The following is a 27,747-nucleotide window of genomic DNA, read 5'->3' on the forward strand; positions in this document are numbered from 1 at the left end:
ACGATATCACATCCTGCTCAGATCCTGATTAAAAATTTGAAACATTTCTTTTTTAATTTGCTAATATTAGCTTACTAGTTACTACTTATCCTTATGGTACAAAAAACAACTATTTTTTTAGGTTATACGAAGTCATAAAAATATAATACAATAGGCATGGTTTCGTATTGAACAGCCATGATATTTGTATTAAATGAAAGTACGTGTTAGTAGTTTTAATTTATTTAGGTAATTGTTAAAATCTAAAATTATTTGTATCCTTGTCCTATCAAATAACTTAAATATATAAAAATATGTTAATAGCGTTCAAAAACCATACAACTCCATAATAATATTTACCTAGCATACGACGTCTGATTATACTTTTTAAAGACCAAGCAACAAAGTCTCTTCTCATGTTTGCAAGGTTTATCAATGTTTTCTTATCTATGACAATAATTATTAAAAGACCGTGTTGAGTAGACATAATTAAGATAAATAATATATTATTCGCATAATTGTGATACAACTAACTTTTTGTACAACCACATATTATTGTTGAACCTCAACAAATGTACTTTTTCTATACTTCAAATCCCGGAGAATTTATTACACATTAACACTGTAGTCTCACTTTTTGTCCCTCTTTCCCCAACAAAAAGTTGTATTTATTACAATTCTTTTTTGACACAAAAAATATAATAAATAAAATTAAGCAAAGATCAACTCTAAAACAATTTTTAAAGGCTATTTATGAATATCAGACCAATCGTACATACCACCGAAATAATCTCCTGGCATATCAATTCCTGTAACAAACACATCAAACATCAAATTATTCTGCTGTTAATAAGTCCCGGTTTATATATTTTATACATAACATCCACTAGGTCAATTAGATCAATATTAATTAATGCGCAGTATTATTGTATAAATGTAAATTTATATTGTATAACGATTTTTAAACAAACGGTTTAAATTTTATTTCTAATGATTTTTTAAAATCTTAAACATAAAACATATATAGTTTTTTTTTTTATTTAAAAATACATTCTTTTTTATATTTACCTAATTTACTCTCTATGTCTTGAATCATTTTGTCGAATAAATCATCATAGACTTCTAAAATTTAAAACAAAATACATTTTAATGTACCCCCATATATTTTATTATTGAGACCGATATATCATATTGGTATTTGTCAATAGGACATATTATTATTCTCAAAGTAATTATAAATAATAAATATGCAATAAGTATAATAAATATAAAATATATGAAAAAAGGATTTTATTTTGCATTAGGTGAACTGGAAGTTCAGAAATTAATACAAAAATCTCGTGTGCATAAAGAATATTAAAAAACTGTTTGGAAACGCTTCCATAAAGTGCAATGAAATGTATTACCTGTTCTTCTCATGAGAATTTGTGGATGATCTGAAATTAACAACACAAAAATTAATGTAATTGCATTGAACTTTCTATACTATTATAAACAGGATGTTGAATTTCAAGGAAGAAAAAACATGTGTGCTAGTAATTTGGAAGAAGTATGTTTCACTGTATATTCAATACGATGATGTCTCTTTGGCGAATTCAATAGGAATGAAATATTAGAAATAATTTTATCAAATTTAACAAAATCTATTACCCGGTACAGCTGTCAAAAAATTAATATGGCCTGAAATTTTAATTAATAAATAATATTGAATTGAATTTGCTATAGTGAATTAGTAGTTATAACATTATTTATATATAAATTATAAGGCAAAAGTCAAAGTAGAAAAACTATATTATATAGACTAGTTGATGTATTTTATGCGATGAGAATAAAATATATTAATCAAACGAGGTTGATAGAGCTTACATCAGTATTTTTTCATAAAGCTTCTATTCAAAATTCGGTAAAAAATATAATAATTATAAAACTAATCAGTTGCATAAAGTGAACATGAGATGAAGTTTTTATATAATTTTCAAATATATTTTTCTACTGTTATCTTGATATTTTTTATTATTATTATAACTATGATTACGGAAATTTTGGTAGGTCAGGTCATTATTGACATTATCAACCATTGTCTCTATTAGATACTCCAATCCATCTAGAATAAACAAATGAAGATTTATGCTATACAAAAATATTAAAATTAAATCAAATACAAAGCTTTTTTATATATTAGCATATTATTTAAAATATTACATCTTACTTGCTTCAGATCTACCTCCTATAGTTAAATCATTCTTTTCATAAGCAAGTTTGATGCCAATAGCTGTGACACAATTTTAAAAATATGTATAAAAACAGTAAATTTTAAAAACTTATAAAACATTTGTTTTAAAAATAAAAATGTTACTGACTTGTAATGTGAACTAATTCCATATAACGATCTGTAAAAAAGTGTAATATTGATTTTTTTCAAATTTAACTTCTTTAAGTTTATAACTGTGATAATAAAATAACTACCATAAGGTGCCAAAACTTCCATAAAGAATAAAGATATTAATAAACAGAAGAGTTTCATTTTTATCTGCGAATAATAATAAATAAAAAAACATTATATATTAGTCACAGTTACCTCCGGTTTAGAGATGAGAAGGTTATAATTTTGCGAGGCCGTTTTAATGGGTTATGAATACATATATATGTATTAACACTTTTCTACCTGGCCCACAATATTTCCAAAACCACTAACTGATTTTTTTGTATATAAGATAGTAATCAAACTAGAAAGGTTGATTATTTGGCCAATTATACAGTAATTTCACTATACTAAGGATTGACAAAAATAAAAATAAGTCTTTTGACTATTTAAATTGCATAGTATAAAACTTAGGTTACACTATTCAAAATAGAAATTAGGGGAACAAGCCCCACTCGAAATTAGTTTGGAAGTTACAGACTTTTAAAGTTGGAAGCAGGTTGACGAGGAATCCGATCATAATCGAGGACCAAGTACCCAGCGGGCGCGGGTAGACGTGCGGTGCCGGGCGAGCGCGTATGTCGATATCGGCCAACTTTAAAAGTCTGTAACTTCTTAACTAAGTGCGAGCGGGGCAAAATATTTACATATTCGTATTCAGTATGCAAAATACTATTAATTAAAAAAAAAAATTTAAAAAAGGGTGTCCGGTAAAGTAGACTTACACCGAAGATAACATTTTAGAAAAAATGTCAAATCCGTTTTAAAATAAGATCCTTACACATATAGTTATTACCGTTATAAAAAATATTAACATATGTTTTCAAATAATATACTATGATGTATTGAAATGATGAAATTTTATAAATCGTTTTCTTATACAAACACTGTGACACGAGAATTTTATGTATAGAGAGATTTCGTCCAAGTCAATAAAGGAATATTCAGCAAAATGATATAGATTTTATGTGTACAAAATTGATTTTAAAGTTTTGTTTTAAAATCGTTAAAATTAAAAACTTAAAAACATGAAAAAAAAATTTCTCTTAATTTTAACTTAGTTTTTAAAGGGAATATTTGAGTTTTCTTTAAAACATTGACTTTTTCTTCACTTAACCTTATCAGACCCCGGGTTACTATAGTGTAACGACTATAAATAAATAAATGCATTCATAGTAACATCCATTTAAATTTAAGTCAAAGTAAAAAAAAATTATTTTTAATTTTGAAATTTTATTTTTAACGATTAAAAAAAACTGTACACATATATGTGTACAGTTTCCTTATTACTGTTTTTTAACACTACATAATTAAACATTTTAGATTTTAATAGAAATACTTACTTAAATTGGGGAGTTGGTAAGAGGTTCTTGGACAACAATCGACTTATTCAGCTTTTGAAACTAAATGTACTGCTTGCGCTTTATGGTTGGGCTTATACTTCGACCAAAAAAACACAATTCTAATAGGCTTTTGTAGTGTAACTATGTTCATTTATTTATACAACAGATCCAATTTTTATTTGCGATTTATCGTGTACATGCGTTACTTAGGAAGCGGAGTTTAGATTATTTTATTCTACACACTACTCCTAAATAATAAAAATATATAATTCGTCGGAATCGTATTTTTTTTTTTTTAATTTTACAGTGGTTTTACAAAAACTGTTTTAACGGTTACAAATATTGAAATTTAAAATAACTCTAACTGTATTGAAATAATAAAACTCGAATAACGTAAATTATATAATGATGTGCTATAATTAATTAGAATTGACTAATCATTTCCTGCAATAATTTATAACAAAGTGCCTTAATGTTAATTGTGTATAATCTAAAACAAAGGCCAGAACTTTGAGTTGTTAAACGATCTTGAATTAATTGATTTGACGGCTTTTTTTACGAGCAATAGATTAGTTAAGTGTCATGCTAATCAATTTATTGTGTTGGATAGTATTATCATGTTGGTTGTGTATTTAGTGACCTGGTTTCCCTAGTACTATGTAGAAAATATTATTGGAGCATTACCTAATTATAACTTATTTAATTTATCAGTTTTTCGGTCTTTTTAATATACAAACAAAACTGCAAGGCAGTGTTTGATGTAAATAATGAAAAACGCGTGCGAAGATTCGCACTTGTGCCAAATTACGTCTCTCTTACTTTAATATTTGTACAGACAAACTTTTATATGGAAACTGCTCGCCGTAAGTTTAAAATGTACAATAAATTAATTTTTTTTCTTGATTTTCAATGAGTAGGTATGAACTTCCCTAAAAATTGATAGTTTTTGAGTTTCAAAAATGATTAATGAAGGCCCATAAAGAAATCTTAAGGGAAAGAATCCCTTAAGTAAAATAATTAGAGAAGGTACCAACGTAATTAATAATTCAAAACTTGTAATTGAGGAAAAAAAATAGGTTTTTATCAGAGTTTCAAATCCTCAATTGCCAAAATTATATGGTTTACCAAAAATTCACAAACCAGGAAACACTATGAGATCTATTGTATCAAACATCAATGCTCCAAGTTATAATTTATCTAAATATTTAGTTCAAGTTTTTTCATCTTTAAAGAAATTTGATAGTTTTTCAGTTAAGAACAACATCGAACTAGTTAACAACCTAACAGTTGGCAACATTAAATGACGGCATTTAATAGTATGGTTTTCAGGTTAGTCAACATTCCTATGTTAAAAAATGATTTTGATAAAGAACTTAATTTAATAACTGAAATAGCTAAATTTAATAAGTATGATGCAAATATGATTTTTAGATTAGTTAACAAGCATAAATGGTCAAGGGAAGTTAGAACAGCCAGTACGCTTAGTAGGAGGGACAATGAAAAAATTATAGGATCGGGTATAGTTTATTTTCCAGGTATTTCAAGGGGGTTAACAAACATTTTTAAAAATTACGGGATAACTCTAGTTGCATCAAAAAGTGATAACTTAAAATCTTTATTAGGTAGTACCAAAGATAAAATAGGGGAAAAGGAAAAATCCAGGATTTATAAAATACAATGTGAAGAATGCGATAAATGCTATTTAGGTCAGACAAAACGAAATATTGGGGTTAGGTTTAAACACATAAGGAACATTAAAAACCAGGAAGTACACAAATCTCCTGGAAAAATTAGTTAACTGGGACTTAAGTCCATTACAAAACACTTTATTAAAATTTATAAAACGTGTTGAATATGAGTCATCATTTCCGGTATGACGACGCTGTATAGGTATAGAGGTAGATGTTCGCTCGTAATCGGTCTCAGTCTGCCGTGAGCGCTAAAGATGACAGCACTGTTGCCGAAATACGACGTATTCGCGGAGAGTATATAATTTTTATGGTTAAGGGTTTTTATTACTATTTTATTATATATAACCATAAGTGCTTAAGTTTTTTTTTTTTCTAGGGATGAACTTTTTAGAACGATACCGATTCGCTATAATACAAAGTATCAAACCACGTTTTGAAATATCCAACTTGTAAAATACTGTTTTGTTGGTGTACTTATGTCTAAGATTACTAGTCACCTGTAAAACAGTTGTTCGCAAAATAAAAACAAGTACCGCTATGCCCCAACCCCACTGTACTAGCTTTTTATACTTAATATTATTGGACATTGAAAATTTTTTCTAATATACGTTATAAATGTAAAACAACAAGATTTCGATATTATAAATTATCTATATTTATATATACAAAAGAATGTATGTGTGTGTGTCCTTTTCCATTCATCTGATCGCCATAAATCTTAGGGAAGTTATTTAGTACACTCCTGCGGAGGTAACTGGCATAGTACTTTTCGAAAATTCCACCCCTAAGGGTGGCCTCAAACACGAATTTTCTACTTTAAATACAAAATGTTTTTCGTTGTTAACCCAAAATAAACAATTGGTTTGTAATCATGGTAACCACGGTACTCGAGCGAATGGTTGGCGATAAAAGGAACAGGACGATTCTATGGGGAAGCCGTAAAGTCAAGAAAAATATTGTCACGGACCGTAGATATACGGAAAAAAAGTATTGTCACGGACCTTACGAATTTTCATAATAAATGGACATCATGTTCCAGTTTATTTTACAGACAAATTATACATTTATTTTATTTTATTTATTCACAAACTCAGGTGAAAATCCTCAATTTCTGTCATAGGCTAGACAACCATCAGAAAATTGTCTTATTGACATTAGTAGTTAATCTCAATGGTGTAATATATAATGCACTTTTTGACAAGTTTTTCACAAAGATATCCTTCTAACGATGATTTGCCTTATACATCGACATTTTTGTTGTCGAGAAAATTTGTTTATATTGAATATTTTTTGTTTACCAAAGAAACCTACACTTAGTACCATAATATTATTTTAAATAAAAGGAACGAGTCAATTTATCAGAAAATATATTTTTTTTTTCTGCGAGTAGGCATACATTATATGACTAATCTGTATTAAAATGTTGTGTTAAAAACACTTAAGCAATTATTAAAAAATTGAATCAGATGCAAAAAATAACATGTTTTACGGTGTAAATATACAACAAGTGTATTAACGCTTTGTCGGTAAATATCTACAGCAAAAAAATAGGTCACACAACAATTTTTTACCAGATTTTTACCTATGCATGGTGACAAATTCATCGTACAAATGTTTTTGAAATATAATTTTGCTACTTACAATCCAAAACTTAGATTCAATTTAATTAAATTTAGTTAAATTTAATAGAATAAGAACATCAATTTCAACGAACTCTATCTTTACTATAACAATAATGTTTTAAATAGTCTTTCATTGTTCTGTCAAATCAAGTCAGTTCTTGCGTACATCTCAATATCATTTATTAACCACCTTCCTTTTTCTTTTTATTTCTCTTATTTGGTGTTCAACACTCATTTTCATCAATCATTGTCGTTATTTATAACTTTTATTTTTTACTTTAGATCTGTTGCCCTTTTCCACCTCTTTCCACCAAACTGTATTATTAGGTTTTATTTTTAGTATAATTTTATACATTTTTTTAACACAGTTTTTTTTTTGATTAGCGAATTTAAAGAACTGATATTTTGAACATACCAAATGTGTGACATTTAAGTATGAACTTTAAGTACATGTATTAAAATCTTACCAGTTTAATCACCACAAAATGTATACATAATATATAATGGCCCAATACACCCTAAACTTATGTATAAAAAAAAAACACAAATATGAAGGTGAATTTGCGCCTAAAATAATTGATTAAGTTATTTAAACATTTGAGGTTAGGTCCGCCGAGGTTGCATAAAAAATTAAACAAAAACAAATTTTGTTTTATTATTAAGAGTTTTTTCATGCTTTAAGCAGTGTAAACTCTGCATCGAAGCTAAAAAAAATTTCTGGATTTTTGTGTAAAAAACATCAAAAGTGGCCAAATTATATGTTTTTGGGGTCGGTAATTACGAATTAATATCAGGTCTCACTTTTAATCAGCTTATAATTTTAGACTTATTACTGTATAAATTGTCATAAAAGTTGAATACAAGTTATAAGAAAATGCAAAAAAGTGTAATGATGGGAACTGGTTTGAATATATTTCTTTATTTTAATTGTATGAATTTAAAAAAAAAATGATACAACAATTAATAAAAATATCTAATTTTCCCTTGTACTATCTAAAAAGCATAGCACCCCCATTCTCTCAGACGGCGCCTTCAAATATTTTTGTAAGCCTAGGACCTAGATAAAAATTAAATTTAGAGAAGTAATGTGAAATCGATTGTCTGAATGGTAATTTTCCAAAAACAGTGATATAAATTCAAAGTGGCAAGGTCATAAGGACATAAAATTTTATTTTACACTAGTACACCTGAAGATCTAGTTGCACCGCTACAATCAAGTAAGATATGATCATGGTTCCCAAAACTGAGATATGTAAAAACCATGCAAAGGAGCACCTCGTCATTTATTAGAGAGTCGTAGGGTCATGTATATCGAGAAAGGGTTTTTAATCGGTGTAGACTCGGATGAAAAAATCGATAAGGTGGCTAATAAAAGTAAAATGGTATCAATATTGTTAAATTTTTTTTATAAACTAGTTGATTTGTATTATTAAAAATGTTAACGTTTCTCATATTTATTTTTAAATTTTTATGTTAAGGGCTGTATTATAACGGAGCGAAGCGAGCAAATTTCAGGCGTCCCCTTTAAAATATTTTCCTAAAAAACTACCTATCAGCTCCTTAAATTGGAGAGAGGGGGAGCTCTAGGAAACTTCAGGCCATTTAAAAACTCTTAGAACTCCCTGAGAATTTTGTCAAATTTAAAAATGTTACCCAGAGCTATGCCTTTGTGATGTTTATCAAAAGTATAAGAAAATTGAATTTAACATATTTTTTTTTTTTGCTAAAAATTATATTTAGGTCGAATAGTATTCACTGTTAAATTTTGGTTCTGTGTTAAGTTAGCCGTTGTTTTTGTGTTCAAGACTCAGCTATACCGTGCAGTGTACACAATCGCCCAATGTTTTCACTAGCTATGCTTAACAAAAAAATCCAATAACAAAATACGATGTAGGGATCGGTTGCGATCAACTGTATACATAAATTTATTTTTTTTTTTGTCTGTACTCACGATATCACCCAAGCCACTAAACTGATTTTTTCGTGTAGCAATTTTATAAAGCAGAAATCGTTTAAACAGAAAATAATATTAATAAAACACACCCTTCCCTCAAAAACCGAGAAACTCATAAAAAAAATTTACATATTTTTCAATATAAATTACATGCTTTCTAGCTTTTTAATAAAGTAGATTACAAAATTAATCTAAAAATAACGTTTTTATGCGCTTTAAAAAGTATAAAATAACCCTCGGGGGTCTTGATAACCAAATAGGACAGGTGAACTAGAAAAACATAGGACGCATCTTTCTACTTAGTTATTAAAACCTAAGCTTTCATGTTAATGCTAATAAATGCATTAGGTTGTCTCTCATAATGCTGTCTCTCTAACCGAACGGATCAGAAAGTGATAGTATGACTTTTTATCGGAAATGTAATTTAATGGATTTCCGTGCCACTTGCCATAAATTTCATTGCAAATTGAAAAGACTTAATTGCTATTCTCTCCAAAGTTTGTTTTATGTAGGTTGCTTCAATTTGTTTACTAACTACTTACTTGCTTAACATTTAAAGTAATGTGGTGCTCAAATTTACATGACATGTCATTAAGTATTATTTTATTTAGAAGAGAAAAGAGGATGTGCATGAATTATGAGTTAAGGTAGTTATTAATGAGAAGAGAATGTTATTATATATTCAGACGTGTGAAGTAGTAAAGATGCGCCCCACGTTTTTCTAATTCACCTGTCCTATTTGGTTATCAAGACCCCCGAGGGTTTTTTTGTACTTTTTAAGGCGCATAAAAACGTTATTTTTCGATTAATTTTTTAATCTACTTTAGTTATTTTGTTCTTTTTCGTTTTCGTATGAGCGTACCTATATATTTAAATGTACAATGCTATATAATGAATATACATATTATTATACATATATTTTACATATAAATAATATTATTACAATATTATATAATAAAATCAGTCCATTTCGTTTGTAAGCGGTGATTACATTAGAAAAGGCTGCATGGTCAAAAGGATTATCATAAGAAATAGTAATAAATTTAAAAGCTTATAATTTTAGATTTATTACTGTATAAATTGTCATAATAGTTGAATACAAGTTATAAGAAAATGCAAAAAAGTGTAATGATGGGAACTGGTTTAAACCCGGTACCACTCATATCTGAGCACCGTTCACGTCCAAACGCACCACGCGTAATTTTTGCTGGCGGGTGAGAAATAAGTCTTTTTGATTTGCAAGATTCCACCCGGAACGACGGACAAGGAATCGACCCCATTTTAACCCCCTTTAGGGATGGAATTTTAAACCTCTTGTGGACTAATAATGCATTGTCATCGATTTGTGAGCTACCCTGGAAGTTTCAGCCGGATAGCTAATCAGGAAGTACTCCAAATTTGAGTTGCAAGATTCCATCCGGAACGACAAACAAGATTGTGAGTTCATAAAAACGTTATAAAAACAGTCTATTTTAGTTCCAAAATTCTGTGGAATATTCTTTTAACATAATGCTGCCAATAAACATTGATAAACCAAAAAAAATATCATAAACTCGTTTCTAGAAGGCAAAGAAGGGATAGCAGTTTTAGGGATTTAAGTCTGAAAAATAGAATCAGGTTTGCTTAAACTGGTTTGAACCTACTATCGACAGGTTTGCATAGAAGCGTTTAATGAACAGTGATTTTCACACTTAGCATGAATGTAGAACATTTATGTATTTTCAAGGGAGGACGGCTAAAGAAATATCTCTCCCACAAAATTTTCTTTAGCCGCCTTCCCTTGAAAATATATAAATGGTCTACGTTCATGCTAGGTGTGTATGTGAAAATAAATAGTTATCTGAAACTGGTTATCGACCAGTCAACAATTTTAGTATATTATTCTCAATTTAAAAAGTTAATCAAATATGTACGTGACCTTTTAAGTTTCAAAAATTGCCAGCAAAAAAAGTAAGTTGGGATGAGGTAAAACCAAAAAATAATTGTGAAAAATTGAGGACACATTGTATAAAAAAAATATGAAAAAAATAATTTTAATGAGATATAGAGTAGTACACGATAAGTGGATCACCCTGTATATTATATATAGCTGAAGATAATAGTTCATATGCAAGACATTTATCCATGGTCTATATTTTATTTTTCTTCTAGTTTTCGATTATTTCGATATTTTATTTAAACACAATTAGTAGCCAGAGCAGTATGTTGAGAGTAGATAATACATTTTATGCAATTGTACACATTGTTTTCAACATTATGTTATATTGTGGTACGATGTCTGACTGATCAGCTAAATCTATATGTATAATAAAGCCAGTACAGTGGAATTGTGGGGACGGGGAGGTTACAGTGATAAAATTACTTTCAAATAAACAATTCGATTTGAATCTGTGGTCAGTAGGTTCAAACCAAGCATAGTATAAACCAGCACACTAAGAAAGTTGTATAAGTAAATAGTAGTAGTAAGTTAATTTCGGGCAGGGGAAAGGCACAAGACATATTCATGTTCCAATATGTTTTCTTCAAGGGAAAGTTGGTACTGGTTTTTTTACTTTTCTTTTAGAATTTACACCGAGTTCTGAATTTAATATGCCAAATTTGCGGTTGGTAGTAGTGTTGTTGCAGACAATAACAATTATCAATTTAAGTGGAGATAGTCCATATTAATATTAACCATACTGAAAACAAATGGATTAAAAAATTTAAATAAGTTTCTTAGATACTTAAATAATTATATGGTAAATCAACAAATATTATATACACATATATTAGTTATAATTATACGAGTAAGTAAATAGTAGTAGTAAGTTAGTTGAGGGCAGGGAAAGAGCACAAGAGATATTTATGTTACAATGTGTTTCCTTCAAGGGAAAGATGATACTTGTTTTTTTACTTTTCGTTTTGAATTTACTTCGAGTTCTTAGGCTATCAGAATTAATACATAGACCGGGTTTAATGTAACCGAAGAAAATCCACCTTGACATTATTGGTAGGCTTCTACACCCGTAAATTTTCTATCGATAACAACTCTAAATTAGTAAAATATTACACATATCTGGATTTTTTATAAACCTATGTATTTGTACATGGCTTATATGGTTTGAAGTAATTTTATTTTGGTGTTAAGTAAAAACAAGTTTATTTATTAATGCCCTTCAAGAAGCATATTATGATTAGTGTATTAAATTGGATAAAATGGTATCGTCTTTATAATAGTATTTGCTGGGTTTGGTTTTTGTTTTAACCGATAAATTTGAACACAAGAAGCTTCATATTTTTTTTTAGTTTAAAACGAAAACACAATATTATTTGAACAATTCACATGTAAATATTTTTCTGGGTTACAACTTAGATTGTACTTTGACTAAGAGACCTCTGTCCCTCGGAATATGCCTTGTTATTTATAAGGTAGATTGATAAATCATTATAGCCATACAAGAGCCGCAATTTATTTAGATAACAATTTATTAAGTTGTGTTTTCTGATTTATCAAGCTAGCTTCTAAATAACAAGGCATATTCCGAAGGGCAAAAACCTCCAATCTAAGTTGTAATACACGAGCAGAAAAATATTTTACACATGCATTGTTCAAGTAATAACGTGTTTTCATGTTATACTACAAAAATATGAAGGTTAACTGTGTACGAATTTATCGGTTTGAAAAAAACAAAAAGGAGGAAATATTATACTATCAGCAACACAGTTTGTAAAAGCGATACCAAATTATCCAATTTAATATACCATACATAATATTATGCTTCTTCATGGAGTACTATCAAATAAGCTTGTTAGAACTTAACACCAATTAAATATTATTTCAAACGATGTACAAATACATAGTTTTAGAAAAATCCAGATATGTATAATGTTCTGATGGCTAAGGCTTAACTGATTTTGTTCTTGTAAAAAAAAAAAAAATTAAAACATGATAAAGTTAATTTATGCTTATATAAACAAGAACGATTTGCTTAAAACTTCCCAAAAGTCCTAACTCATAACTTCAACATGTTTTTATCAGTTTTTTTTATCTGTGACTTCTGGAGTTAACTTACAAACAAGAATATTCCCTTCCCCCCAATCTATATAATATAAAAATTTAAAAGTTTAAAACTCATCCCGATTTTGGAGAATTTATATCTTTACAATAAGATTTAAACCCAAAATTAAAAATGTACTACAAATCATGCATCAAACAAGTATTGAATAATGTCTACTAGTTTTCAAAATAATTGTCAATTAACGCATTTCAGAGTACCTACGCTTAGTTTAGAGTTGTTTTCGATAGAATATACACAGGTGTGAAGGCCTCTTAATGATGTTAAGATGAATTTTGTTCGGTTACTTTAAACACAGTCTACGTTTCAATTCTGATAGCCTAAGAACTCGAAGTAAATTCAAAATGAAAATGAAAAACACAAGGACTTTCTTTCCGTTTAAGGAAACACATTGTAACACGAATATGTCTTGTGCCTTTTCCCTGCCCTCAACTCAATTACTACTACTATTTACTTACTTGAATAATTATAACAAATATATGTGTATATTTATATTTGTTGATTTACCATATAATTATTTAAGTATCTAAGAAACTTATTTAAATTTTTTAATCATTTGTTTTTAATGTGGTTAAAATTAATATGGACTCTCTCTACTTAAATTGATAATTGTTATTATCTGCAACAACATTACTATTTACTACCAACCGCCAATTTGGTGTACCTTCAACTATTGTAGTCAATCAGTCTATACCAATTTCATCAATACATTGCTGAATGTTAAGACATATTCAAATTTCGGTAAATTTATAGCAATTTTATTCTAAGGTAAAATATATGAGATCATCTATTTTCAATAGTTTAGTTAGTTGTTATAAACTCGTCATTCATTAATTATAATAATTTTTTTTTTTTGGTTACTGTGGCACACTAATGCCGATAACTGTTTTCCTATAAGTCAGTAAGAGGAATAAGTTAGACTCACAAATTCAAATCAAATATTAGTCCAATATACATTTAGATATTCAGCTAAAAAATAAATTCAATAAAATAATATAAAAATACTTTATCATATTAAAAGTGACATAAAGTTTTTAAATTTTAAGCATTTTAACACACATATACGTAGCACTTCTATATGTATAATAATAATTACAATTAATTATATAGGATAATATAGAGACAGAGTAAATTTCTAGCAGGAAGAACTAAATCGGCCCAACTAAATGATTACAGGAACAAATATGAGTTAGTTTTTTCAACTACAAATTTATTGTGACTCGTTAATAACCAGACATTTAGTTGGACCTACTTTGTATTTTAGGAGGAGTTACTTATTTACTTAAATTTTTAGGTCTCACAAGGTAAATTTTGTGCCTAATTTATTTTGTTATTTGAACGGGTTTCTTTTTAGGATACTTATTCATTAACGATATTCTGACTTGAGGCTCTGTATAATAATATATGTTTAACATTTTCAATTATTGGGTCCTAATAATATCGGAAACATTTCAAATATTGGACAAATATTTTGTACAACACTAACAAAAGTTGTTTTTTACCAGAGATATATTTTTCCCGTTTTTGGAGTTTTTTAGAAGTATGAACGGTCTGTTATTATACAAATAACATTACCATTTGCGTCATACTTTAATACAACTGTTTCTATGGGGCTTGAATAATAATTTTTTTTAAATATTGTCTTATTTTATGTATGGAATAATATAGTGAGACGATAAATTTCTAGCGTGGAGGACGAAATAAATACTTGGCCCAACTCAATAATTATAGGAACAAACGAGGATTAGTTTTTCAACTACAAATTTATTGTGATTCTTCAAAAATCAGACTTTTAGTTGGAACTACTTTGTGTTTAAGGTGGAGTTACTTATTTACTTAAATTTATATCTCTCACAAGGTATTATTTGTTCCAAATTTTGTTTGTTATTTGAAAATATGAACGGTCTGTTATTATACAAAAAACATTGCCATTTGCGTCATACTATAATAAAAGTGTTTTTATGAAGCTTGAATAATATTTGTTAAATTTTATAATACTTAAAATAAGAAGTATTATAGGGAAACGATAAATTTCTAGCGGGAATAACTACATAAATACTTGGCCCAACTAAATGATTACAGGAACAAATGTATATTAGTTATTTCAACTACAAATGTATTGTGACCCTTTAATAACCAGACTTTTAGTTGGACCTACTTTGTATTTTAGGAGGAGTTACTTATTTTTTTTAATTATTAGTCGATTGGATTAAATTAGTGTACCTGAAGACGGGGTGGATGGCTAGGCCGTATCTACACTTAAATACCCCTAAAGTCTCCATTGTATATTTGCTATATAGCCTGAGGAGCTTAACAGGCGATCGTACCTTTAAACAACTTAACTCTCAATTGTGCAACGAAACGAAAACAGGTTTATTAAATAAGTAAAACTATTTACATATATATTACTCCTTTACCTGGATCCTAAAGCGTTCTCTGTAGTTAGTCCAGGTAATGGCGGAGTTGAACGGACACACGAGTACGGGTAAAATTAAAACAAATATAAAATAATAGGGTAACGTGAAATAATAAGTAATGGCTTTAGAATAATTAGGTCTTGGTCCGAAGATAGTAGTAAATCAACTAACTGGGCATCGGTGCCCCTGGCATTGTCCCGTATTACATTACCTATAATGGCTTACATGCTAATCGGGGTAAACTGCTAATAATGCATACTTCGTGTCGAGTTTTAACGGGTGGCAAAATGTAACCGTTACAGCTGCTTCTCCCTAAATGAGGTCTGACCTCAGACCTAAGTTATACAAATGAAAATGGGTACTAAGAAAATTAAATAAGATATGTACAAATACCCTAAAAATAAAATGTCTTATAGATTGGTTTAAATTAATTATGATATAAAGGAGGGCCCACTGTAGTCTTATTTTGACCTTTGGTTAATTTCGACGATCATCCATCCCTTATCTTGTCGTTTTTATTGAAAAACTTGAAAGGACATCGCTCGACGAAAACATCCAACCTAGATTTTCGTCTTTTTTGAAAAGACTTGTAGGTCAACCCTCTGTAAAATGGCTAGTGGTTTTCTCAAGGTCTTAATAAGCTACTAGTGGTTGTCATATTCTTATTTCACATAAAAAGGTAATATGGGAGAAGCATCGGCTACATTATATTGTTATGGTTTAAAATATTTTGAGTTAAGATGGCTAAGTTACGCATACAAGAAAACTCAAAACAACTATAAAAGAAAAATGCATTGTTTGTTTATCTCACAATATTTATGTGTATTTACTTTAATCCTAATGATAATGATGAAAAACTTTGCTAAAAATAATTTATCATAAAAATAATAATATTACTTCATTTAGCTTATACAAAATAAAACAATAATAATAGTAACATAAAATAGATTTCATAAAATGTTTATAAAAGAAACAGAAAAGAAGACTAACAGAGAAACGCTTAGTAGTCGAAAAAATATCGGACACAGGGTAATTCACGCAACGATAAAAAAACAATAATACCTTTGACCTTTAAAAAAGATGAAGTCGCTTATCTTGCGCGTTAGATTAAGTCAGTAAGTCAAGTTATATTTATTTTTTTAAATATTTATACATAATTTGTCGTGAAAACGACAGTTTTAATTATAATAGTTTTGAATTATTTGTTGATCAGTGTACCATTTGGGTGCCTGCAACTCATATAGTTATTAAAACATGTGCCGTACAACAATAACTAACAATAACGTAAACAATGTTTATCTCACAATATATATGTGTAATTACGTTAATCCTAATGATAATGATGAAAGAGTTGCTAAAAATAATTTGTCATATACATTCACTATCTTAAGTGCTGCTTATCTGCGTGCTTAAAAAAAAATACTTCATTTAACTTATACAAAATAAAACAATAATAATAGTAATATAAAATAAATTTTATCAAATGTTTATACAAGAAACAAAAATGAAGACTAAAGTTAAAACGTTTCATTAAATTGTCATTAAAAAAAAAAAAAATACGCTGTGTAAAGCGACACTAATTTGATAATTAACCAATATAAATATCGGTGATCAGCCAAAAAAACCATAATGCCAAATAGTTCAAGTAAAAATGGACGCAGTTAATCCGAACTGGCCTCAAAATAAATAGCTCAAAGAGCCTAACAGATGTAGTGCACTACTTTTTTTTTCTACGAAAATCGATCCGCTCTAATAGAAACAAACTTGGCTACTCTTTGCTCTAGCATATCGTTATAATCAATTCCTAATTCTAACTTGTCTTGTATAAATGTGGCGGCAATAAATTCTAACTGATGATAGCGGTAAAAATAGCAGAAGAATGGCGATGTTAAAATATATAATTTTACCTAAATCGCATCGTATAAAGTGTGTAAATGAAATTTGATTTAAATATCTAAAAAAATAATTTGAGCACCGCATTAAATATTTACGTTTGGCCAGCGTATTTATCAGCTTCAGAAAAGCGGCAATCGCTACTAGACACCCGGGCCCTGGGTGCTACAAGCCCATTCGTGAGAGAGATACGCTTTGTGTCCAGTTTAACAAAGGTCTAAAAAAGTAATGTAGAAAAGATTTTCTACACCTAAACCTCTAGTACTCTACATCTACTTAACGAGCGATTAATCCTTGTATTCGAAATTCGAATAAACCACTTTATTTAAATATTACTATCCAATACCCTCGTAAATAAAAACTTAAAATTACTCATACTTGTCCTTTACATTTATTTATATTTTCTAGTCCTTTACCTTCTAATATCAATATTATCGTGCTAATGAATCGACCTATCCTGTAACTACCATATGAAGCAAGAAAATCTATCTACTTTTGTTCATTATATTGCTTCATCTCGTCAAATCGGAGCTGGTACCATGTAATACGACCGCTCCCGACTCACGGAAAAATAGGAGCACCTACATAAAAATAAAATTATTTTTGGGCTTACATATGTTCCTATAATATATTTTTATTCCTAACAATCGAGCAGCGTTTATAACCCATACGTGGATACTTCTATATCTTTAATTTACATACCAACAGAATAAAATTATAGTGTTAAATAACAATAATCTAGTGAAAAATTAACTAAATAATAGCATGTTTGCAAATATAATCGTAATTAATAATATGTTTATGTTAAGCAAAATCTAATTTTTGCAATTGTATAGCTTATTTATATAAAAAAAAAATCCTTATTTTTTGTACCTGTGTCACAAATCGACAATATACACTTATATGATACAAGCATACATATATGTAGGATATAATATATGTATATAAAAAAAACATATATATTCGAGTAATTTAATACCATTGCATCGGTAAACGGGAAGATTTTGCTGACGCTGTTATTATAATGTCTGGTACATTGGAGTTCATTTAAAATGAACATTGCGATTTATAATTCCGTTAGAAAAATATAGTATTATTGTTCAAACAAGTAAAATGTTTACTTAAATCTTTTAAGTTCCCTGGCCATATTAGCATGGTTAGAATGATAATCATAATTATAAATTGTAATAATTGATCAGCTAATTTAATTCAAAAGAATGAAGTCCACACGATTTATTAAACATCGCTAAGTTGTTTAATCTAACATTAATTTAATTTAATATTATAAGGTAAATATTTGCTAATTACTGGCTTTATAGTTTATATTGTAAGGAGTTAACATCAATTTAACTATACATAGTATTAACAATAAGTAAATGACACAAAAAAAGAATTAAAAGTTAAAATACTCAAATTCTAAAAAAAAAAAAAACAAATACAGTTAGTCTATAAAAATTTTGAAATAGACATTTTTTTTCGATTTAAAATATTATGTAGGATTAGTTTTCGTACCCTGCATTGTTCTTATTTCAGTCACAATGAAGTCAAACCAATACCATTGTGGTTGACCAGCGAGACATTTTTTTCCTCAACTGGCTATACAATATTAATAATTTATTCTACACTGTTTTACTTAGCCACTCCACATTAGAACTCAATTTAGATAATATTATCTATAACATCTAATCCCTATTTAATAACCATTAAGATGAATTTCCTATCAGAAATATAAACGATGAACCTGTCACCCAAATTTGCACAGTCATTTAAAAATGGTAAAAATATAAGGAAAAGATTTAGAAGCAGTAATAAATAGTTAGAATAGATTAGATAAAAAAATACAACTTTACTTATTCGGTAATTATTTATTTTTTTGGTAGACATGACATGGTACAGAAATAAGAACAGAATAAGGATGCCAGTGTTTTTCTGATATTAGGTTAGTGTGTGGGTGCAGTTTGATGATGTCCGTGTTGTAAGTAATCCTCGAGTGTTAATGTTAACTTCGTTTATGTACAATACTGGAGATTGTGTACTAAAGTATAATCCTAGCAAATGACACTTTAGTTTTAAAGAGGCATTATCATCTACAACCTGCACAGATTCACCTAAACAATTACAATTTTTTTTTAAATTTGCTAATATTAGCTTACTAGTTAACTACTTTTGTTTATGGTGTAGGATACAACTATCTGATTTGTCAATACGAAGTCATAAAAAAAATACAATAAGCATGGTGTCGTATTGAACAGCCATGATATTTGTATTACACGAAAGTACGTGTTAGTAGCTATAATTTATTTAGGTAATTGTTAAAATCTAAAATAAGTTGTATCCTTGTCCTATAAATAATCTCTATACATATATATATATATATATATATATATGTTATAACCTGGATCTTTAGGGTTATACATGAATAATAACAAGATGATTTATACTTTGATTATACAAACACATTTATTAATACTAAGTAAGTTAAAAAGGTTTTTACTTTGCATAACGTACAACACACACACATATTTTACTGAGAACAGTGTATATAAAAAAAAAAAATAAGATAAAATGATATCACACACATACATCTTTAGTGTGGACAACATAAAAATATTTAACAATAAAATATCGTGCTTTCATAACACTTCCCCTTAAGTTAAAAAAAAAATATATATAAACGTAATAACAAAATATTTACAATGTAATAAAACTAGTACTAAAACAGTTTGTAACATAAAAAATAATAATGTGGTCTGCAACAATATGTGTACATGATACAGTTTGTAGTTATAATAATTAAGCATATCTAAGAGGCATTTGAATCGTTCTTTTGGGCCTGGGAATGTTGAGAGTATCTGTATTTGATATAGGTACATTGGAGGCAGGCGAGTTTGGGATGGTCTCAGATTTTACAATATTTTCTAAATGTAACGGTACGATTTGGTCAACATGTCTTGTCCAAATTAAGTCTTCCTGGAGTGTTTTTACGTTATATCGTCTAGTGCCTATACTTTCTACCACTATTGCTTTTGCCCATTTTTTGCCTAGTGAACTTTAATCCCAAACTAAAACAATTTGATCATCCTCAATTTCAACTGAACGTTTTCCACTCTGTTCAATCTATTGTTTTTGATTGGTTTATACAACGCTGGAGGTATCGGGATATAATAAGTCAAAAATGAAACGTACAGGCCTACCTAAAAGATATTTGCTGGTGATTTGTTAGTTGGAGTGTGAGGTGTATTTCTATACTGAAATAAGAATTCATTTAACTCAACTGATAGGTCATAGTTAGGTTTGGGGCATTTGATCCTTTTGATAAAGTTTTTTAATATATTTATCGCACTCTCAGCCTAACCATTAGTTTTGGGGTGGTATGGGGCCCCAACAAAATGGATAATATTTCTCCGTTATAAAAACTTTTCAAATGCTTCATTTTTGAAGCATTTGGCGCCATCAGAAGCTAAGGATTTTGGGAGACCAAATCTAGCAAAAATTTCAGTTAGTTTCTTAATAACAGTTTGGGTAGTAAGATAACTAACTTGAAATACCTCAAGCCATTTAGAGGTTGCATCTACAATTACAAAGTAGTGCGATCCGAAAATTGGACCTAAGAAATCAATATGGAGCCTAGTCCATGGTTTCTGTGGCCAAGGGTATGGACTCAAAGAAGACTTGGGTGGATTTGGGCGGTTCAAGAGACAAGCTTCACAGTTTTTTGTGATATTTTCAATTTCGGAATCCATGAGAGGCCACCATAAATAAGATCTAGCCAAGTTTTTCATTTTAGTAGTTCCTTGATGGGAGCTGTGTAATTGTTCAATCATATTTGCTCTGTACTTGTACGGTATTATAACCCTATACCCCCATAAAAGAACGTTTTGCTCGACCGAAAGCTCGTTTTATTCTATTAAAATATAGAATGATATTTTTTTCTATTATTGTATATATTATTCATTTAACATATATATATATATATATATATATTAATAGCGTTCCAAAACCATACAGCTCCATAGTAATTTTTTTTCCTAATATACGACGTCTGATTATATTTTTTAAAGACCAAACAACCAATTCTCTTCTCTTGTTTGCAAGGTTTTTCAATGTTTCCCGAACTATGACAATAACTATTAAAATACCGTGTTGAGGAGACATAATTAAGATAAATAATATATTGTTCGCTAATAATTGTGATACAACTAACTTTTTGAACAACCACATATTATTGTTGAACCTCAACAAATGTACTCTTTCTATACTTCAAATCCCAAAGAATTTATTACACATTAACATAGTAGTCTCATTTTCTGTCCCTCTTTCCTCAACAAAAAGTTGAATTTATTACAATTGTTTTTTGACATAACATTTTTTTTTTTTGCTTAGTATAGGCCATTAAGGCCCTTTGCCGCAACTTCCACCATTCTCTATCCTTTGCCGTCTCTTCCGGATTCTCTACTCCTAACAACCTTAATTCTTGATGTACATGGTCACTCTATCGTTGTCTCGGTCGTCCAAGGGGTCTCTTTTTGTTTGGTTTCCATGAGGTTATTTTATTTAATATTTTTCCTTCTGCACGCCAGACATGTCCTGCCCATCCGATTCTTTTGCTTTTCATTACTGCTACCATGTCCGGTTGGTTGTATAGTTCATGCAAGTCATCATTAGTTCTTTGCTCATACTCATTGGGTTCCTCATTCTTTTTGGGGCCAAATATTTATCTTAGTATTTTCCTTTCAAATATTGCTAGCTTTTTTTCCTCCGTTTTTGTTGACGGCCATACCTCACATGCGTACAAAGCAATAGACCTGACAAGTACTTAATACATTGTTATTTTCGACTTTTTTGAAAGGATTCTAGATTTAAAGAGTGGTCTTAGCATTCCAAAACATCTATTAGCTGCAGTTATTCTTCTTTGTACTTCATTGTGTCCACCATTGATTGTGTCCAAACCTACTCCAAGGTATTTAAAAGTTTCTACTTTTTCAAATCTCATTTGTCCTACTAGTAATTCTGTTTGGTTATGAATTCTACGTGATAATATCATGTATTTTGTTTTAATTTCATTGATTATTAATCCCATATCCTTAAAATGTGTTAATAATATCATCTGCGTATGCTACTATAGTGACTTCTGTATTTTCCTGGATTTTAACACCTGTGTTGAATTCTAGGACAGCTCTTACTACATATTCTAGTGCTATATTAAATAGCATAGGAGATAGTGCATCACCTTGTCTTAAATCATTTTCTACATTGAATTCTTCTGACATTTGCTGATTGTATCTAATCCTACATTTCGAATTTGTAGTGTAGGTTTGTATTAATTTTACCATTTTCTCCGGGATTCCAAATTTCATCATTACAGCCCACAAGGATTTTTTTTTAACGATGAACAATACAACAAATAACAAGGATGGTAAAAACCTATTTTTTATATAGTATTTATAAATAGATTTAAAATGTGTATACAAGTATCAAACAATCAGTAAATTATAAATGCATTTTAGAAAATCAACAAAGAAAGTAGATATTTCCTACATTTTAGCATTAAAATATTATTTTTTTATATTAAATATAGGCATTTATTTTTTTGACCGCACCTACTCTTTTAAAAATATAGAAATCATTATTTGCAAATTTCTGTAATCCAATTAAAATTTTTTTTGTGGTTTTATAATCAATTTTTTTTCATTTGGAAAAAACTGACTAATATTTTTCTTAATAATTAAGTCAAAGTAAAAAAATATTTGTTTTTTATTTTGAAATTTTATTTTTAACGATAAAAAAAAAATTAAAATTAAATTGTACACGTATATGAATTTAGTTCTCTACAAAGTTTTTTTTTTTATCTTTGTACTGTTCAAACTTTTTGCATGATTGAAAGTCTAAATTATTTTGATGAATGTTTCTTCTTTGACTTGGTACGGACAAAAATTTTTTTTAAAATTCTATTTATCTTGGTTGTGTATGTATAAGAGATCTACTTTTGTGAGATATTATGAAAACGATTTTAAAAACTATCATTTTTCAATACACATCCTTAAGTACACTTCAAGCAAAATAACGAACAAAACCAAAAAGAACTATAGAATTCTTTCCAAAATGTGAATTTTGTAAAATGATGATTAAGAATGGATAAAAAAATAACTAGAAATAATAAATCATTGTTACTGTTATTTAACACTAAATAATTAATCATTTAAGAGTTTAATAGAAATACTTACTTAAATTGTAGAGTTGGTAAGAGGTTGTTGGACAACAATCGACTTGTTCAGCTTTTGAAACTAAATGCACTGATTGCGACTTATGATTGCGTTTATACTTTGACCAGAAAAAAAGAGTTCTAATAGGCTTTTGTAGTGTAACTATGTTAATTTATTTATACAACAGATTCAATTTTTTTTTAGCGATTTATCATGTAAGCGGAGTTTAGATTATTTTATTCTTAACACTACTCCTAAGTAACTATGATTTTACAAAAACTGTTTCAACGGTTACAATTACTAAAATTCGAATAACGTAAATTATATAATGATGTTTTATAATTAATTAGAATTTACTAATCATTTCCTGCAATAAATTATAACAAAGTGCCTTATGTTATGTCGGAAATTGTTCAGACTTAAACGCCAAAACAGTTCACGAAATTGACATAATTTTTGATTATAATGTACATTGGTGCATTTTTAGATAAAACGTGTGCACAATAAGTAAAGAGATGAACAAAAAATATTATGTACTTACAAAAAATTGTATTATTTGGAATATGTTATTGACAAAATTAGCCGACGGTTCATTTTCCGTCAGCTTAAGTTTATGAAAATGTTTTACAATTTCTGATTTTTTAACGTATATAGAGATAATAATAAGATAAATTACAATATATTATGTAATGAACAGAATACAGATGCCAGTGTTTAACTAACGCCTAGCAACCCAACTCATCTCAAAATTAGCTCGGGGTGTGATTGGAACTTTTTGACGTTCAAGTAGTAACAGTCTCTCAAGTGATTCCGCATCATCGGTCCTGTACATCTTTATGGCTTCATTTTTATCCGTTAAGATACAAGTACGGGTAGTTGTGTTAATTTGAATTTCTTTTATGTATGATTGTGAATCTTGTGAGCTCAAGTATAATCCTAGCAAACGACACTTCGGTAATAAAGAGGCATTATTCTCTACAGCTTGCACAGATCCTGATCAAAAATTAAAACATTTTTTTTAAATTTACTAATATTCGCTTACCAGTTACTTTTCTTTGTGGTGCAAGACAAAACTGTTTTATTTGTTAATACGATGTGATAAAAAAATAATACAATAATTTTTATAATATATAGAGTAGCGGTTCTTTACCCACGGTCGGAAACCGTGACAACTTATACATGTCTGGTCAATTGTTCACATATCTTATCAGTAGAATACACTTTGGACAAATTTTTTTCCAACCTAATATTCCCATATTATATTATATTATCATGCCCAAAAAAGTGCGATATATAATATATGTATGCATATTTCATAAATCTATAGTATTTTGAACTGATTAAATTATTATCTTGTATTTTTACTCTTATGTCTTTATAGAAGTACAACAAAATGATAATGATAATGTGATAATATTATCGTTGTAATATAATCATACTTTATAATGCAAATAGGGGTTTAGATAATGTACAGTCTACTGATAAGACATTTGAACGAATGACGGTGATACTAGGTGACTTTGTTTCCGAGCAAGTAGATAAAGAATCGATTATTCACATAATATAAAAAAAAGTTTTTCAGCCGAGTCTGCAACCACGAAAGAGCATTTTCATGTCTCGTTGAAGTACCGAATAAATTTAGATAAGTTGTGAAATTATAATTAAAAAAAAAAAATTACATGGAGCTTCCAGTTACAGCATAAGCCAAGGAGATTAAAAAATTATGTACATTCAAGTTTCTGGCTAAAATTGTAATGTTTATTATCTGGCCAAAAGTAAATGAACATAGAGAATTTAACTATTTCGAATTTATTATCTAGTTCTAATTTGAACGTTGAACGTACAGCATATCTCAAATCTCTTATCTTCTATATCTTACCCCTATCCCCTACCCACTATCTTCCGTCCCAATCACTAATCCCATACCCATTCCCACCCCTATCTCCCACCCCTATGTCCTGTCCCCAACCCAAACCCTATCCCACCTCCACCCCTTATCTTCTACCCCTATTTCCACCTCCAACCCATCTACGTGTGGTAACGCTCTTTTGGTAATGATTTTTTCGTTACGCTTTTTTTCGGTTATTTGCCAGAGCTAATTCAACCCCTTTCCCATTCCCACCTCATCTTCAACCCCATTTCTTTTTTGGTAACGCTCTTGTGGTAACGCTTTTTTCGGTTATGTGCCAGAGCTAAGACAAATGTCAAAAAAGTGGAGCGAACGTTATTTATGTCTGATTATCAAAAACAGTATTACCGATAGGGGTCAATATAATTATTAATAGCAGATAAACCAAAAAATATTCATTTTAAATTCAAATCTTTATTAAGTCATAACAAACGAACAGATAGTTGAAAATTAGAAACTCAAACGCTAAAATTGTTTTAAAAATGTTGTCTACAGATTTATAAAATTAAAAACATACGTTTTCATTTAAAAAACCAAATGCTATATGCTTGTTTAACATATAAGGGTTGAAGATAAGAATATTCTAAATATTGGAAAATTTAGTAAAATATGTACCTAAAAGTTTAGGAAAAAAAAAATTCCCAAAATATTCATATTTTCCGAGAAAAGGAGTGTCCTACGTTAGTTGGATCACTCTGTATATATTTATATATAAATTATAGAGCCGCAAGGGCACTCTCCTAGGGTGAAGGGTTTAACGACCCCACGTACCCTAGTTGCGTTGGGCCCCCCAATAATGGAGTTTTAGAGCGGGGCTAATCTCCCTACCCTTTAAAAAAAAATCTTTAATTTTAGAGCAACAAAAGTTGCCTCGGAACGTGGAGCTTACGGATTTATGTATTGGAACGTGACATGCTATCAATGTATAGGACTGCAACTTTGACGACAATCATATCGTGTCTTAATTGATACAGATTGGATATAACGGTAGTTCAAGATTAAGTTGGGACAGATCTGGTAGTATAGGTCACAAGGAAATACAATTTTTTACAGTGGCGGAGAAAAACATGAAAGGGAAGTAGGCTTTGTTATAAAAGGCCAAAGTTTTACCAAGTGTTGTCAAGTTTTAACCAATTAGTAATAGAATATGGTATGTGGAGTTTAAATGCAGATGGTTTGGCATGGGAAAAAAAAGAATACAACTCATCAAAAATAGTAAAAAGAATAACGTGCGAATATTTGTTGAAAAAGCAGATGAAGTTAAATAAGGATTTAAACGTAAATCATCAATGATTAGAGGAAAAAATGGAACGTTATTAACCGAAAACGGAAAAATAGCAGACGAGTTAAAAAAATATTTAATGCCCTGTTAAACCAACATAGTGAAAATACTATTATAGAAGAATGCGACTCAGTAGAGCAAAACATAGAACCATCAAGAACAGAGGTAGAAGTTGGTTTGAAAATGCTCAAAAACGGAAAGGCGGCTGGAGAGGATGAAATTATTTTTTAATGCCTCAAAAAAGGAGGACAACAATTAACTAATCAGATACACAATTTGATTATTAAAGTATCGGAACATGATTAAATACCATACCCGTGGCTTATATCTGTTTTATGTCCAGTTTATAAAAAGGTAGACCCTATGGATTGTACAAATTATAGGGGAATCTCGATCTTGTCCTGTCTTAAATTCTACTCAGGCAAGTAGTTGTTGAAGCAATGGGCCCAAATGGCCTATAAAACGCATCGAAGAAGAAGAATACTTATATATATATGTATAAAAATATTTGACGGTATTCAAAAACCATACAACTTAATATAACAATATTTACCTAGTAAACGACGTCGAATTATACTTTGTAAAGCTTTAAAAACGATTTTTCTTCTCTTATTTGTAAAGGAAATCAGTTCATCGGTATCTATGAAAATGATTATTAAATGACCCGTGTTGCGAATAAATCATAAAAATAAACAATATTTTAGTCGCTATTTATACATAATTGTTGCATTGCATTTGAAAGAATTGTGGTATAAATAACTTTTTGTACAACCACTTATAAGCGTCGATACTCAACAAATCTATTCTTTGTATACTTGGAATTCAAAGAATGTAATTTACATCAATAGTGTAGCCAACTTTAGGTTGATGAGGTGAAATAATATTCATTTTTCTATTTAATTTACAATCATATCGTTCAAAATATCACCTTAAATTGTTACTAAGTCTCACTCTCCCTCCCTCTTTCCTCGAAAAAA

At 29.1% G+C, this 27,747-nt stretch overlaps 2 protein-coding genes and 1 long non-coding RNA gene across 4 annotated transcripts in view; 1 reads left to right on the plus strand and 2 right to left on the minus strand.

Moving 5' to 3' along the window:
• The window catches only part of LOC126840018 (uncharacterized), a 6,220-nt gene extending 2,291 nt beyond the window's left edge, over positions 1-3,929 (minus strand). The window contains exons 1-10 of one of the 2 annotated variants that reach the window (XM_050575507.1): positions 3,745-3,929; positions 2,446-2,509; positions 2,340-2,369; positions 2,189-2,251; positions 2,015-2,083; positions 1,630-1,659; positions 1,386-1,415; positions 1,048-1,101; positions 759-788; positions 340-426 (exon numbers count right to left, since the gene is read on the minus strand). In XM_050575507.1, the coding sequence (XP_050431464.1) occupies positions 340-426; positions 759-788; positions 1,048-1,101; positions 1,386-1,415; positions 1,630-1,659; positions 2,015-2,083; positions 2,189-2,251; positions 2,340-2,369; positions 2,446-2,503 (451 nt within the window). In that variant the 5' untranslated portion in view covers positions 2,504-2,509; positions 3,745-3,929. The remainder of the gene's footprint in view (positions 1-339; positions 427-758; positions 789-1,047; positions 1,102-1,385; positions 1,416-1,629; positions 1,660-2,014; positions 2,084-2,188; positions 2,252-2,339; positions 2,370-2,445; positions 2,510-3,744) is intronic. The other variant, XM_050575506.1, reaches the window with a different exon arrangement.
• The window catches only part of LOC126840016 (uncharacterized), a 94,736-nt gene extending 71,112 nt beyond the window's left edge, over positions 1-23,624 (minus strand). Inside the window, exon 1 of the mRNA XM_050575503.1 lies at positions 23,601-23,624. The gene's annotated coding sequence lies outside the window, so the exon portion shown is untranslated. The remainder of the gene's footprint in view (positions 1-23,600) is intronic.
• LOC126840023 (uncharacterized) overlaps positions 1-27,403 on the plus strand; it is a 73,713-nt gene extending 46,310 nt beyond the window's left edge. The window contains exon 5 of the long non-coding RNA XR_007686009.1: positions 26,936-27,403. This is a non-coding gene — a long non-coding RNA (uncharacterized LOC126840023). The remainder of the gene's footprint in view (positions 1-26,935) is intronic.
• Positions 27,404-27,747: the final 344 nt, after the last annotated feature.

The sequence above is a fragment of the Adelges cooleyi genome, unplaced genomic scaffold (genome assembly GCF_023614345.1).
Source record: "Adelges cooleyi isolate 19-005CV unplaced genomic scaffold, UGA_ACOO_1.1 ACOO_flye_CR_arks_rails_tigmint_CR_PRNA_33, whole genome shotgun sequence".
NCBI lineage: Eukaryota > Metazoa > Arthropoda > Insecta > Hemiptera > Adelgidae > Adelges > Adelges cooleyi.